The 15,902-nt window shown below is 49.1% G+C and overlaps 1 protein-coding gene across 4 annotated transcripts in view; it reads left to right on the forward strand.

The window, feature by feature from the left end:
- Window positions 1-12,764, forward strand: part of LOC137438556 (medium-chain acyl-CoA ligase ACSF2, mitochondrial-like) — a 179,302-nt gene extending 166,538 nt beyond the window's left edge. For all 4 annotated transcript variants that reach the window (XM_078767049.1, XM_078767047.1, XM_068133700.2 and 1 more), the window contains 2 exons: window positions 7,155-7,223; window positions 12,315-12,764. In XM_078767049.1, coding sequence (XP_078623175.1) covers window positions 7,155-7,223; window positions 12,315-12,368 — 123 coding nt within the window. In that variant the 3' untranslated portion in view covers window positions 12,369-12,764. The remainder of the gene's footprint in view (window positions 1-7,154; window positions 7,224-12,314) is intronic.
- The last annotated feature ends 3,138 nt before the right edge of the window (window positions 12,765-15,902 follow it).

The raw sequence follows: 15,902 nt of genomic DNA on the forward strand, positions 1-15,902 counted from the left end.
GAGATAAAAGAATTGGTCCAAAGTCTGTGTTTGGATCGTGATGATGTGCTCATTAACCGGATGAGGGATTCGCAGGTGATGGAGGAGAAGCGAAGAGGAAGACGACCCGGTGTAAGTGGTGACCAATATGGTCGTGCGTATGATGCGCCAGGGGATTTAAGAAGCTTGGGGGTCGAGATGGACCCGGGTGTTCGTGAGAGGCCGTTGGTGAAGTGTGCGACAGGTCTGGTGTGCGAAAAAGGAGGTGTGCGAGAAAGTCCGACTCTGGGGTGTGTGAGGAAAAAGTGCGTGCCAAGGAGTGAGGGTGCTGGCGAGAGTGAGTCAGTCGTAGCGCGTGTGCGAGGGAGCACATGGAAGCGCGGTGTGGTAAGTGTTACAGAGGGTGTGACGGGAGAGTGTGCGCGAGAAAGGTGTGTGACGGACAGGTGCATGGGGAAAGAGTGCGCTGTCAAAAGTAAGGAAGAGTGTCCACCTGTGGTGAGTGTTACAGAGGGTGTAACGGGAGAGTGTGCGCGGGGAAGGTGTGTAACGGATGGGTGCATGAGGAAAGAGTGCGCTGTCAAGAGTAAGGGTGAGTGCGCTGTCAAGAATGGAGGTGAAAGTAGTGAGAGTGACACGGAGCGTGAGTTGGTTGTGACAGGTGAGAAAGGAAGCACACCTGGAATGGTAGAGCGTGAGTGGGAATGCACGCTGGAATTGGTAGTGAGGCACGTGGTTGGGTGTGCGAATGAGAGCACACCTGTGGTTGTCACAGAGGAGGTGACAGAGGAGGGGGCGCGAAGAGGTGTGTTGGTGAGGTGTGCGACCAACGAATGTGTGCCAAAGTGTTCGGTGGTCAGGTGTGTGACCAAGGCTGTGAGTGGAATGAGTGTACCTGGGTGTGTAAGGAAAGGTACGAGGAGCATGGGAACGGCTGGATGTGTGAGCAAGGAACGGGCTGCGGGGTGTAAGCATGCAGGTGAAGCATCGACGTTAAACGGAGCAGCGGTTAGAGCGACTTTTAGCCGAATCGGGCGCTCGGTGCGTGCTGGGCCTCGCTTTGAACGGCCGCGTCCGTGCTCCACTAGGCGGAGCGGGCAGGCCGATAGGAAGGGTCGTCATGGCGACCACTTTTTGTTGAGGCATTCCGGCAGGTCGAGATCAGGACATTGGATGGCTCCACGCCGGGGTGGTGCGTGGGATCTCGGCCCGGGTAAGCCCCCGTCCCTGCACCGAGTGCCGGACGCGTCCAGCCGCTGGCACAACACAACCCGCATTCATGGCTTGGCTTTACAAAGCCGAGCTTTAGAAGTGAATTGGCGCACCGAGAGGCATTAGTGAGTAGACTGTGTGATGAGGATAGTGTTTTGGCCCCAAAATTGGAGAAAAACAAAATTTGATGATTGGCAAAGGATTGGCAGTAATGATTGGCAGATGATGGGTAGTGATTGGCAAATTTTTGATTTGTTGAAATTTGATGTGCAAAATTGGTAGTGAGCGATGGGCCCGGTGGGTGAGGGTGGCATCCCTGCCACCCTTCCCATGTGGGGCAAAGGAGCTATAGTTTATGGGGTGTATGGCAGTGAAAACTAGCCCGGGTGGGTTAGGATATTGATAGGGATCTAGCGAAGATGACATTAGGTAACGTTAAGGTTAGTTAGTGACAATGATACCTGTAGTGGGGACGCAGGTAGATTAGTGTGGATTATAATGACGAGGGAGCGCAATAGTTTAAAGGGACGACTGGGAAGCGCAAGTTTCAGAGGGGAGTAGCTAGATGAGATGATGCTGTGTGAGGATGGAACAGGTGTGATTGCACAGGTGTGCAACTGGACAGGTGTGTGGAGCAGTGTGGAGCAGGGTATGAGTAGTGAGTGTGTGGATCAGCGTGAATGCGCTTGGGGAGAGAAGGGTGCAGGTGGCACCAGGTGTGAGAGCACAGGTGTGCAAGTACAGGTGTGTGGAGAGAGTTGGAGTAAGTGGAACGGAGTGGTGTGCATGGTGCGAAGGTGTGGATGGGGGAAGAGTGGACCCCTTTCACGAGTACCCGGGGCGGGTAGTGTAAGTGTTAGGTAGAGGGTACAGGTAAATTGTGGTTGGATATTGGCATCTGTGGTGCGGGTGACAGAATGGTATTGTGGATGGGTGCATTAGTGTTGTGGAAATGGCTGGGCGTGTAGCCTGTTAGTGTGTGTAGTTGGTTGGGCACTCCACCACTGTGAGGATGTCGGCCAGGTGAGGCCGCAGGTGGGCTCCGGGAGCCGTTAGTGTCAGTGGGGCCCGAGGATTCGGAGGACGGACCCGGGTAGCCCAGTGCCAGAGAGGGCACCGAGTGGGGAGAGCGCCAGAGGGCCTTCCCCAGGTAGTTAGGGTAGGGTGAGGAGCAGGTAAGCTCGGAGGCAACTGCAGTGGTGGAGGTGTGCAGGTGGGTAGACCCGCTGGGAGAGGTACACGCCACAGCCCAGAAATTGTGCGAGGGCACCGGGAGATGAATCGGGGGAGTGAGACCCCAAATTGAAAAGCACCACAGTTTGGTCAATGGGAATTGGTTTTTAGAACCCATAGTATAGTGTAAGAGGGCCAATGGTTTGGCAGGGAAAGACCCCGGGTAATGTAAAGTTGTTAAAGTCATTTAGGAAATAGTTAGGATTGATGAACCTGTCGCACCATACGCAGCCACTTACCTGAGGTGATGATGATGACTCCACACCTGTGTTTTCTTTGTTCTGTGTGCAGGAAATGAGAATTGCTGTTTGGATTTGTGAGACACATCACGACGTGGATGAGACATTGGGGTGATTCCATCTCTCCCTCCTTAGGAGGGACTGATGATGAATTGGTGATGGCAAATTATGATGTTGAGTTGAAAATGGCAAATTTGATTGGTTAGGAGGGAGAGAAGACGAATTTGGTTTATGGGAGGAATGGGGAAGACAGTAGGGACGTTTGTTGATTTGTAAAGTAGATGTTTATGGGTAGTGTTGTGTTTTGTGGATACAGTAAGGGGTAAGGGAGGGGCCATGTAGGTTACCTGGTGGGGGGGGGGGGGCGTACGGTAGGAACGTACCTGTCTCACCTGGTTCCCATGTGCCCCCAGTGTGCATTACCTTACATTGCGTGCACTTTTGCGCCCTTACCACCTTACTCACTTGTTTTCTTCTTTTGTCTCCCACCTCCGAGGATCTGGCTTTGGGGCAGAGAGAGAGGAGAGAGAGGTGCCGGCTCCGCAGTTGTGGGCCTGTACTTTCGCTGCTTGCTGCCTGGATCGATACACCATAAGGACCGCAATGTTTGTGGCCACCCACAATGGACCGCAGTTCTTTTGCGGCCAAGCACCACCCGTGGAGGGACCTATGGGTCAACGTGGCACCTATGCCATACAGGTGAAGCACTAATAGTTGGCCCCTGACACCACAATACAGAAATGGACGCGGTTGGCGCCTTTCTTTATTTTTAAAGAAGCCAGAACACCAAGTGCACCACATGAAGGCAAGACCAGCGGCAGAACATCGGCCGGCTGCGACACCACCAGTGATTTATAAACACTTTATTGGTGCACCGGATGGTGCTGACTGTGTTATGGGGTGGTGCTTTTGGTGCTTGGATGGGGTGCTCTGCACATTATTAAAGGCCGTAAGGCCACAGAGCACTCGTGGGTTGGTGTATCGATGCTGGCATGCGTGCTCTCTCTATGCATAACATCTGCATGTGTTCCTCCAAAAACAGGTCCTGGATCGTAGTGTAAATATCAGCGTAGTCTTGTGTAAATAATGCTCCCTACCGGCTGTATGTTTAGTTTGCGAATTCTTTCCGCGATTCGGTTATCCTGTGGGTGTGTTTCTGTGAGGAGAAGGGTGCAACGTCGCAGGGGGACATATTTACTCATTTGTGAATATCTGTAAAACTGTCGCACTCAGGGTAGAGTTAATAGTAGAGGGAACTACATCTGAGTGCCACACTAAAATAGGTAAAAATTTATCGGGTCGGGACGCCCCGAGGGTAGAGAAGGGTGCAATGTTGCGGATATGGGATTTGGCCTCCATATCCGCTTGTAAATATTCCCCTATTTCCCCAATACTCCCCAACTATCCCCAATCCCCCATTCCCTAGTCCCATTGTCTGTAAACAACACTCTGTAGAACCGACCTTCCCCTTCTTCCCCCATTAAATGTCGTGCCCAGGTCCACCGCATCTCACGTAGACAACTTTCGGACATCTTGCTAGTTATTCTTAGTCTATGTCAGTTAAGGACTCGTTTCCATTAATTCTGACTCTTCGTTGCACCAGAATGTGATTGTATGGCACCAGTAGTGAGTTTAAGACCTCCCCATACCTCCTCCCATCTTCCCCATGAAACAACAACAACAACAACAACTACCACAACAGCGCGCGGGGAGTGTGCGTCCTCACTCCGGCTCGGTTAGCCGCCATTGCCCATGTGCGCCGACGGGGTTACCACGAAGGGGCTGCCTGTCGGCCCCTCGTCAAGGGCGGAGCCCGGTAACCCCCCACACCCAATAAGAAGCAACGGGCCGATTCCATCTGGGGCGGAGCTAACGAGCCGAGGGCGTGTCACTCCCCGCCGGATATACGCAGCCACTTACCGGACGTGACGTCAGATGCGCCCCGAGCTTGAAGTGGAGAGAACCAGTCGCCACCTCCGAGCGCTGAGAGACCTCCCGCATCTCTGGACCGGACCGGGTCGATTCTGCCCCTGAGCCAAGGTGCACCTTGAGCCTCGACTACCTGCCCTTCCTTGCCATCAATCCCGGTGTGAGTCAGTCTTGTCCCGTTTATCTGTCGTCTGTCGGGGCTACTATAAGACCGTATTTAAGTGCCTACCTTCCTATGCTGTCTCTCTTGTCCTTGTAATCTAACGTTCCGAACTATTATAACCCCCTCCGGAGGTCTTGAGAACTGTACCCCTGGTGTCGTGTCATTTAATCCAGCCGTTGTGTCCTTTCCGTAATTGATTTAGCATAGCGCGACTCGGCCAACGTTCGAGTATAATCGGGTAAACTGTGCAGACGCGGTCATACCAAACCGCTCGGTAAACAAACATCCACAACCGCGTCTGTAACAATATATATATATATATATATATATATATATATATATATATATATATATATATATATATATATATATATATATATATATATATATATTGTTACGGAATCCAACGTCGGCCTTCCCCACTTACAAAAGGGGGATTAATCCCCTCACTTATGACTGACCGACATGGTCCCTGTGGCTGTACAGCGACCTCCGGAAAGGCCGGTGGCACAGCCCCATTCGTACCGCGGACAGATGGTAATTGCCGAGCGGTTTAGCAACCGCGGCACGAACTATTAACAATGACTAGACCCGATTCCTGAACGTTGGCCAAATCGTGCCACAGGTATTCAATTTGGAAAAGACAAAGACGGATGTGAAGAAGAGGAAGACAGAAGTAGGAAATACGAATATAATTTATTACTACTATTTACACAATGAAAAGAAACAAAGGAGGAGGAAGGATAATAAAATAAAAACAGAAGAAGAAGAAGCGGACACAGTGCACCTTAGCTTACCTATAAACAGTCTTACTTAACCCAGGACAGAACAAACAAAAGACACTCACACGAATGGGGAATGAAGGGTGGATTGGCTGGAATGGTTTGGAGGGATGAGCAGGTGGAATCACAGGGCACAGCGATCAGGTCCACTCCGGGCGGGAAGCGAGGAGCCGGCAGCTCCTTGTATTCGGCTTTACACCGCACACCGGCAGGGTCACTCGCTGCCCCGTCAGGGCTTCACGCGGCTGGTTGAAACAGGGCTGGTTGAAGCGGCTCTCTGCAGAAATCAGCTGGGTCACGCATCTGCCGTATCTCTGACGCAACTCCTCTTAAAGGCTTCTGCGCGCGCTTATATCTCCCTCGGGCGATCGAGCCGCCGGCCTCCAGGACACGCCCATCGGTGAGGTCACCTCGGCCCTGATTGGTCGCGAGGGCTCACCGATCCCGCCCTCAGAGGAGGCGTTGGCAAGGCCACGCCTTGTTCCCGGCGCTGGGCCGACTCCTCCCACCTTCGGCTCCGAGATGACCTCGTGGCTAATGGAGTCTTGCAGCGAAAACAACCACAACCCACAGCTGCAGCAGAATGCAGCGAACCGCCCGATGCAGTTGGCATGACAAAAGGGGATGTGCAGGGAATCTACCTTGTCTGAATTCGGTGCAATGGAGTGTCAATTAATGGAAGACACAGCCTTAATCTAATACACACAATAAGGAGATAACTACTGAACAGGGAGATCTATGATTTGGCTACGTGATTGTATATGACCTAACTAAGGGACGCCCTTTGACCTTTATACACAACAACTGGAGGAAGGAGGGTGATATTTTACAACACAAAAAAACACCATTCTCAAATTCATAACAATATGTATATATATGTAATTTTTCTACAGTGTTGGTTTTATTTTATTTTATTTAAATTTAGTTCTATACTTCAAATTGTAGTTCTACTGTAGAACACAAATTATCTTGTTGACACTTCCCAAAAGCTCCATCTTAGAAGTAATGGACAAAATCAATCAAGTTTGTCGCTTCCACTCCGAGCGTCGGGGAATATTGAGATTCCGACAAAATCACGGCTCGTGGGAAATATAGATCAAGCTTGGAAATGCAAAGCAAGAGTTGCAAAGACCCTTCCCATGTTCTTTTTCTCAAGACTGTGCAGGGTAGATGCTCCATGAACAATCTAGTTTGAGAAGTGTTTGCTTATTTGTGGGTTTGTTTGTTTGACTTTGACGCGTTCCTAAACTGCTGGACAGAATGAGTTGAAAAGCTGTCCTTGTATGCATGGGGTGCCCAGGGAGGTTTTCGGGAATAATACATTTTTTTGGAAACATTCAGTCCCGGGGGTTCAGGGTGGGAGGAGGACCCAAATTCTCTCCATGCAAATATGTATCATATACAGTAGTATTATAGCCCCATCTGGTGGAAACCAGTGGTACAAGTCATAAATCGTAAAAATGGTGGAATTAACCCGTTGGTTGTCTGCAAGGACGGTTCTTTGCAAGTAGCAGCTAATTTATTCTTACAATATTGATTTTGTGAAATGATAATTCAATAATTCGCCAACGTTTCGTATCTAAAGCTATTTTTGTTCCTTATTTTTTCTTGTTGCAGATGGCACGTTACAAGGTTCCCAAATATGTGGTTTTCATGGAAAGCTTCCCTCTTACAGTCACAGGAAAGGTATTATAAATGTCCCATCCCGCACCCCGTGCTCTGTATTCCTCCATCTTTCAATCGTAAATAAACAATGACTTGCATCTGGTTTTTTTCCTGGAAATCTTAGCAGTGTCCATGTGTTTTATACCTCTCCCACCACCCTTAATAATAATATAATCTCCCACCACCCACCACCCTTCCCATGCCTTCTCCCCCCAAGCCCTCTCCCACCACCCTTCCCATGCCTTCTCCCCCCAAGCCCTCTCCCACCCCCCTTTCCCATGCCTCCTCCCCCCCAAGCCCTCTCCCCCCCCCCCCCGTCCCATGCCTCCTCCCCCCAAGCCCTCTCCCACCCCCCCTTCCCATGCCTCCTCACCCCAAGCCCTCTCCCTCCCACAGATCTCCCGATGTCCCTGTTCTCAAATGTTGTACTTGTGTGCTTCCCTCTCTCTCCCCATGTTGTCTCCCGCTCCCTTTATTGTATGTTTTATGTGTCCGTTTTTTTGTGATTAGTGTTACCTCTTACACGAGCCTCGACCTTGTACAAAAAAAAAGAGAAGAAAAAAGCAAAATGTGGGTTTGCAAATTCTGCAACACCTGGCAAACCCGTGAGCAAATCAGTGTGTACCGATGGCCTCACACAACCAATCCGCAGCGTCTCCCGACTTGCCACCCGCCAAGCCACACACAGCATCGTTCACGTTTGCTTTGTGTTTGTATTTATCATTGTGATTAATGAAAATGCTTTTGTCAAAATGATTCGTTTGGGCCTGCACCGTCTGGGTGATTGGCCATTAAAACGATACCATTTGTAACTTTGTGCGATCAATAGTTTTGGTGGAGATGCAAAACTGACACACGGGCATTACATCTTATTATATAGACAAGGTAAGGGATAAAGCTTTAGGTTCCTGTAAAAATAACGTGGATTGTCTTTACGGGACAAAGGATCGAACAAAAGGTCATTGGACAACCTTTTCCATTTGATATAATTTCCAACATTTGTCTCTTTTTAATAATAATAGTAATATAATAACAAATGAATCCTCTTGGATTGCGCTGAGGTTCGGGCATGGAATTTCTAGGAGGAAGTATAATTTGTATGCAATGAAAGTACATGTAATATGGGATCGAGATCGAGTAAGATCGAGTAAGCTTCACCAGTGCGCGTGCGCGAATTTACGTCACGTCGGCAGCGAGAAGGCGTTCCCCAAAACGAACCAATCAGGAACTGCCACGCCCACTTATATGATCTCAGAATTCCTGTGACAGGAATTAGCGTTACACTGGCTGGAAGTCAATCGCTAAAGGCGCTTCCTCAGCGCCAATAATACCGATATCCCTCCGTTTCACCTCTCCCATGTCCACTCCTCCACCTATCCCATGTCCACTCCTCCACCTCTCCCATGTCCACTCCTCCACCTCTCCCATGTCCCTCTGCCCTACATCCACCCATCTTCCCCTCACCTTGCTTCCACCCATCTTCCCCCTCACCTTGCTTCCACCCATCTTCCCCCTCACCTTGCTTCCACCCATCTTCCCCCTCACCTTGCATCCACCCATCTTCCCCTCACCTTGCTTCCACCCATCTTCCCCCTCACCTTGCTTCCACCCATCTTCCCCCTCACCTTGCTTCCACCCATCTTCCCCCTCACCTTGCTTCCACCAATCTTCCCCCTCACCTTGCTTCCACCCATCTTCCCCCTACCTTGCTTCCACCCATCTTCCCCCTACCTTGCTTCCACCCATCTTCCCCCTACCTTGCTTCCACCCATCTTCCCCCTCACCTTGCTTCCACCCATCTTCCCCCTACCTTGCTTCCACCCATCTTCCCCTCACCTTGCTTCCACCCATCTTCCCCCTCACCTTGCTTCCACCCATCTTCCCCCTCACCTTGCTTCCACCCATCTTCCCCCTCACCTTGCTTCCACCCATCTTCCCCCTCACCTTGCTTCCACCCATCTTCCCCCTCACCTTGCTTCCACCCATCTTCCCCCTCACCTTGCTTCCATCCATCTTCCTCCTCACCTTGCTTCCACCCATCTTCCCCCTCACCTTGCTTCCACCCATCTTCCCCCTCACCTTGCTTCCACCCATCTTCCCCCTCACCTTGCTTCCACCCATCTTCCCCCTCACCTTGCTTCCACCCATCTTCCCCCTCACCTTGCTTCCACCCATCTTCCCCCTCACCTTGCTTCCACCCATCTTCCCCTCACCTTGCTTCCACCCATCTTCCCCCTCACCTTGCTTCCACCCATCTTCCCCCTCACCTTGCTTCCACCCATCTTCCCCCTCACCTTGCTTCCACCCATCTTCCCCCTCACCTTGCTTCCACCCATCTTCCCCCTCACCTTGCTTCCACCCATCTTCCCCCTACCTTGCTTCCACCCATCTTCCCCCTCACCTTGCTTCTACCCATCTTCCCCCTACCTTGCTTCCACCCATCTTCCTCCTCACCTTGCTTCCACCCATCTTCCCCCTCACCTGGCTTCCACCCATCTTCCCCCTCACCTTGCTTCCACCCATCTTCCCCCTCACCTTGCTTCCACCCATCTTCCCCCTCACCTTGCTTCCACCCATCTTCCCCCTACCTTGCTTCCACCCATCTTCCCCCTCACCTTGCTTCCACCCATCTTCCCCCTCACCTTGCTTCCACCCATCTTCCCCTCACCTTGCTTCCACCCATCTTCCCCCTCACCTTGCTTCCACCCATCTTCCCCCTCACCTTGCTTCCACCCATCTTCCCCCTCACCTTGCTTCCACCCATCTTCCCCCTCACCTTGCTTCCACCCATCTCCCCCCTCACCCAACTCAATCCCAGCGCCTCATAGCTCAACCATCCCCTTTCCACATTCCATGCCTTACCAACAGTGCCTCCTCCCATGTTCCTAACGGCATGGACCTTAAGTATCCGAGGCCTCTGTTCCAACCTGACAAATCTCTTAATCCAGACCACTGCCGACAAACCAGATATTATCTGCTTAACAGAATCCTTCTCCCACAGGATGTCCCGGTCTTCCTAGAGTCTCCTACTGGATATTGTATCCTCTGGTTTGATAGGGCTGAATGCCGTCCTGGTGGTGGAGTTGCAGTTTACATCAATAACCCTGCACTTCCACCTCAAAACCCCCAGGAGTATCATTGCCTGCGACCTCCCATCTGCTCCCACATCCTCTTTGTCTGTGTGCTGCGCCATCCTCCAAACAGTGACCACTCCATGTACATCTCTCGGACAACATGGACCAATTTTTGTCTCCCGTCGCACTGCGGAGCGAAAGGGGGACTATGGTTTTCCCCTCCGTCCATGTGTCCGTGCGTGCGTACGTGCGTGCGTAAGCGAAGGACCGAATTCTAATTTGGTGTGTGGGTACAGCCCACGTCAAAATCCAAAATGGCCGCCGCCATGTATGTCTGACGCCATGTATGTCTGAACCTTGTGAGCGGAATATCTTGAAAAATAAGCGAAATACTAACTTCTAATTTGGTGTGTGGGTGTATCTCGGCATAAGGAAGAAAACTGTTGAAAATTGCGTCGCCACGTCAAAATCCAAGATGGCCGCCACCATATATATGTCTGAACCTTGTGAGCGAAATATCTTGAAAAATAAACGAACTACTAACTTATAATCTGGTTTACCATTCATCCCAACACTCTCTTCCTCATATGTGGTTGGTGATGGCCAACTTCCCCGCTAATGTGTCCTGCTCTTCCTCTGCTCAAATTGGTTTAGCTGATCATGTGGTTTTTGGTGAGAGTCAACATGTCTCTGGCTCTTCTCAGAGAGCTGCCTCGGTGCTGGTGAGACTGCCAGTTCACTCGGGCAGACTGGCAAGCAGCCATTTCACTGCAACACTGGTCTCCCATATGTACTGCCCCCGATATCTCAGCCTGGGAATCATTCCACAGAAACATGCTCTCTCATGCACAGATTCATCCCATCTTGAGTTAGCATACCCTTCCTATAATATATTGAAAAGGACCATCTGGTGAACCCTCCTATCTACTTTCCTACCAATCCTCTTGAAGAAGTTCAGTTATTCCTACTCTTGTGCCTCACCATCAGCCATGATAGTCTTTGGGCAATCCATATTTCGAAGTTGGCCTCCAAAGCCAGTTGTCAAATGGGCATCCTTCATCGTGTGGCTTTCCTTGGCACACTTGAACTCCTATTGACCTATCCATCCACCTACACAACGTCTTTATCCGCAGATTGACGGAGTGCTGTTCTTCCGTCTGGGCTGGCTCCCCTACCTCACACCTTGCTCAGCATGACAGCGTGGAAAGCAAAGCCTTCAAGATCATTGGAATCTACCATGATTAAGCTGAGTCTATTGCCCCATCACCTTCACATCACAGACAGGTTGGTGTTGTCTCTGTCTTCTTCTGCCTCCTTTCTGATCTTACAACCTCTGCTTTTTCCATGCTTTGCCGCACCCCAGGTTTCTGCAGGGTATACGCGGTCTGCCAGTAACCGGCCCCCTTCTGGTGAAACTCCCAAAATCCATAATCTCTGCTGACCTCCACTCATTCGTTCATCTTCGTTTCCGGTCTGTGCAAGCAACATCCACATTCTCTTTAATCTCATTCTTCCCCCCAGGAATTCAAGACAGCTGTTCATCATCTCAGGTCATCCCCAATCCATATCTATGATTCTTCCCCATTGGCCCACCGCAATCCCCTCTTTTTGACTTTTTTTTCTTCCTGAGTTTGTGGCTGTGTCGATCTAGTTCACCCCGAGTCCTCCACTACCCCTCATTCTTCTCACATCCATTATTTCTCCAATTTGTCCCTAAACACTGCTGTTCATGTATCCAAACCTCTTTGTACTGTTCTTTCATCCTGTTATGCCTGATCAATTGTGTGTTCTTGTTCCTCCATGAGCTTCGGTTTTATATACCCAAAAAAAAAAAAAGGAAAAAAAAAAACGTTTTTTCAATGGCCTAAAGTTTATACTAATTGCCCCTTAGGTCTGATATATTTAAAAGGTTTTCAAAACTCTAATAAGATCTTGCACAAAAGTTTCTCCATGAATTATATGGCATGAGTGGAACAGTGGAATATTTTGTTTGTCCGTCCCAGGTCTCAGATCCTAAATCTTGCACCTTATTCTGCAGATTCAGAAACATCACTTGAGAGATGATGTGAACAAGATATTGGGTTTGAAGTGAAGCTGCAAATACCTCTGTGGCCTCGACTACAATATCTGTGCAATTTCCTGCGATTGAGATTGAACTTCTGCACGTCTCCGCAATCATGGAATGAAACGGACACGCCTCGTTCACACTGCGGGGTCTTTTATTTCATAAGGTTGTGATCATTGAGGTGTTCCAACCTGGGAGTAGAGCTGATCATTTTGACTTCCTCATACACATGTACAGATATGAGATTTGCAGAAAATTATTTCATGAACTATCAGTGTTTTTCAAAAGTAACAGTGCATCGAACGAAATACTTGTTTAATATGTTTGTAAATCTTACAATTCAAATGCATTCTTGTTTACTTGCTCAAGTGAGATACCCACAGTCTTTACTGTACTGGGCAATAAATAATCTTCTTTGAAAGATCCTATTGCACATTGTACACACCTGTATCCAGAAACCTTGGTGTTGGGCTAGCGGCTAGGGTGCTGGCTTAGGATCCTAGGATCCTGGGTTCGAATCCTGGTCGATCGCTGAATCAACACCAGGGGGGTTGACTCAGCCTGCTCATCCTTCCGAGGTCGGCCAATTGAGTATCAGTTCACTGGTAATTCCCTGTTTGTCGTAAAAAGGCGACAAAAAGGGTTAGGCGGCAGGAAGGGCATCCGGCCGTAAAACATTGCTTCAAAAAGGGGACCGAAAAACAACAACAACCACGGTCCCCCAAAAAGGCCAACCCCCGCTTTGCGGGGAAAAATGGCCTCTAAAGGTGGTTTTTTTTTTTTTTTGAAAGATCCTATTGCACAGGAGGTGTTGTTTGTACTGCACTGTCTTGAAACACCCGGTGTATGTTCTCGTGGGGCATGCGTGCATATTGCAAGCGGTAGATCACATGCATCCGACATAGACATGATAATTAGATGTGTTTGATGAAGTGGATTGTGTAAGAGTATCGTGCAGTACTATTGTACTCCAGTTGTAGGGATGGCACAGGGAAAAAAAAGAAAAAGAAAAACGGCCACTCATTCAAATGTGTACAAAATGATCAACTTAAAACTTACGATAGCGTAAAGTCATAAACGTTTAAAAGCCATACTTTTATTCTCACGTTATAAGAATTTAACAAGAATGAAAAATACGCCGAATTACATCGCTGGAGTAGCAGATTCAGGTAGATCTGCATAGGTAGGTGCTCTGAATGTCGTGATAGGGAATCTCGATGTAATAGGTTTTTTAGCCCGAATGTCGGATTATGCTCGCGTTTTTGTACCCGTCACAAGGGGGCGGGGCATGTTAACTACAGACTTGGCATTTAATATGGAATATTAATTTTTTTCTTGACTTGGGTTTACTTTCTTAACTCAGTATATCAATCTGGTGAGTTTCTTTTATGCTTCGGTGATTTATTTGTTAAAAGAACCATGTCACTGATTGTCTGTCGCAGCAAGAATTCAACAACAGGATTATATCACAGGTGGCATGGCAAAATGTACGGACAGGTGCATTTGATGATTGGCTTCACAGTCGGGTATACAAGGGTTGTTGCGTTTTATATTAGTGGAAAACAACTGCTGCACGTCTCCAAAAGTTATTGCCGCTTCCTCTGCAGATGGTCCGTCAACTCGACAATGCTGTTTGTCATGGAGTGGTGGCTTTACGAAATTACGGCATGAAACAGCGTGCTATTGCTCGGCAGTATGGCATCACGCAAGGTCAGGTGTCAAATATCCTGAAACGAAATGCTCAAAGGGGTGTCCCTACTCCAATACCGAGGCCAGGACGTCCCCGCAGAACCAGAAGGAGGGATGATCGCCAGCTGCACCGGTTAGTCCGCAATGGCCGTACCAAGTCAGCTAATCGTCTTCGGGCTGAGTGGCAGCAACTGACAAATGTGCCTGTATCCAGAAGGCTAGTCAACCAACGACTGGTTCAAGCAGGCTATCGTGCCAGGCATCCCCTGAGAAAGCCACGCCTGACCAGACAACACCACCAGTGCCGATTGCAGTGGGCCAGAGAGCACCGTCAATGGCAGCCAGGACACTGGAATCACGTGATCTTCAGTGACGAGTCTAGATTTCTGGTCTATCGTCAAGATGGCCACGTCCGAGTGCGCAGACAAGTGCATGAAGCCTACAACAAAGATTGTGTAGTGCCAAGAGTCCAAGCTGGAGGTGGTGGGGTGACCGTTTGGGCTGCTTTTCATGCAGGGGGCAAAACTGACCTGGTTGTTCCGAATGGAAACCTGAACCAGTTCAAGTACAGGGCCATTCTGGAAGAAACATTGCTTCCATTTGCTCATGCAGCCTTTCGAGTAAACGTCGTCTTCCAAGATGACAATGCACAGCCTCATCGTGCTCACATGATCTAACACTTTCTTGCTGACCGTGGTGCAGAGCATATGGAGTGGCCTGCCATGTCCCCGGATATGAATCCGATAGAGAACTTGTGGGCAGAATTAACGCGTCAAATCGACCACTTGGACCAGCAGCCGACCTCTGTGCATGAATTGCAGCAGGCTATTGTCACTGCATGGCAAGCGATTCCTGTCCAAACCTTGGCAAATCTCGTGAACAGCATGCCTCAACGTGTACATGCTCTCCTGAATGCTCGTGGGGGTTACACGAAGTACTGAACTGTAATTTTACTGTCCGTAATCCCAGTCGTAATTTAACTTTTGTTTTTGTTAAAAAAATTTTTGGCTAATGTGCAAAATAAAGATACTTCTGGAAAACGTACAGAAGTTGAACATAGTACTGTCCACGAATTGAGTTAGATATCAGTTTCCATCACTTTCAAGGATCAATTTATTTGTTTCGAAATGTCAAATGTGGTTTTTGTTTCTTTTAAAGGTCACATTAACAAAATCTAGAATAATTTCAACATAATTCCAATGAACTTTTGGTTCTAAGACATCTTGAAAAGTAAGTTCACCCCCACAAAAAAAATATTCCATATTAAATGCCAAGTCTGTAGATTAGGGCATAAGGGTAAAATTCCCTTGTACGTCGTTCCCTCTGTGATGATTCCTTTGTCCCGTATGGCAACGCACATAGACACTAGTTAGGAATCCCACCATTAAAAGCACCATGCATAGCAAATAATAAAACCTAACCAGAACCCAGATGATGCACTTGGGCTGACAACCCCGACTTGGCAAACACACATTGGACAGGCAGGACAAAGGCTGCCGATTGGGAAAGTAGGGAAGGACTTGTGATTAACCAGGGGAGGGGCAAGAAGCTTCCCTGGGATTGGTGGAAGGAAGGGAGCAAGAAGCAACCGATGGCATGGGGGAAAGAGCACGAAGCGCTCGACCTATGGGAAGGCACGGACGCCATAAGAACATTCGAGAGGTCAAGAAGTGAGGCGCTGATTGGAAGAGAAAGAGAGCAGACGTCATGAGACGGTCGGTAAAACGACTCGCTAGCCGGCATTTTGCTCTCTCCCTTTGCCCTCTCGTTTTTGGACTGCCTCTTGCGCTGGACCATCTGCATGCCCTGAATTTCCCTGGCGTTCCTCGAAATTCCCTTGCCTTTTTCTTGTCCTCTGATCTCGTCGATCTT

This window comes from Myxine glutinosa, chromosome 13, assembly GCF_964187855.1.
Source record: "Myxine glutinosa chromosome 13, kmMyxGlut1.1, whole genome shotgun sequence".
NCBI lineage: Eukaryota > Metazoa > Chordata > Myxini > Myxiniformes > Myxinidae > Myxine > Myxine glutinosa.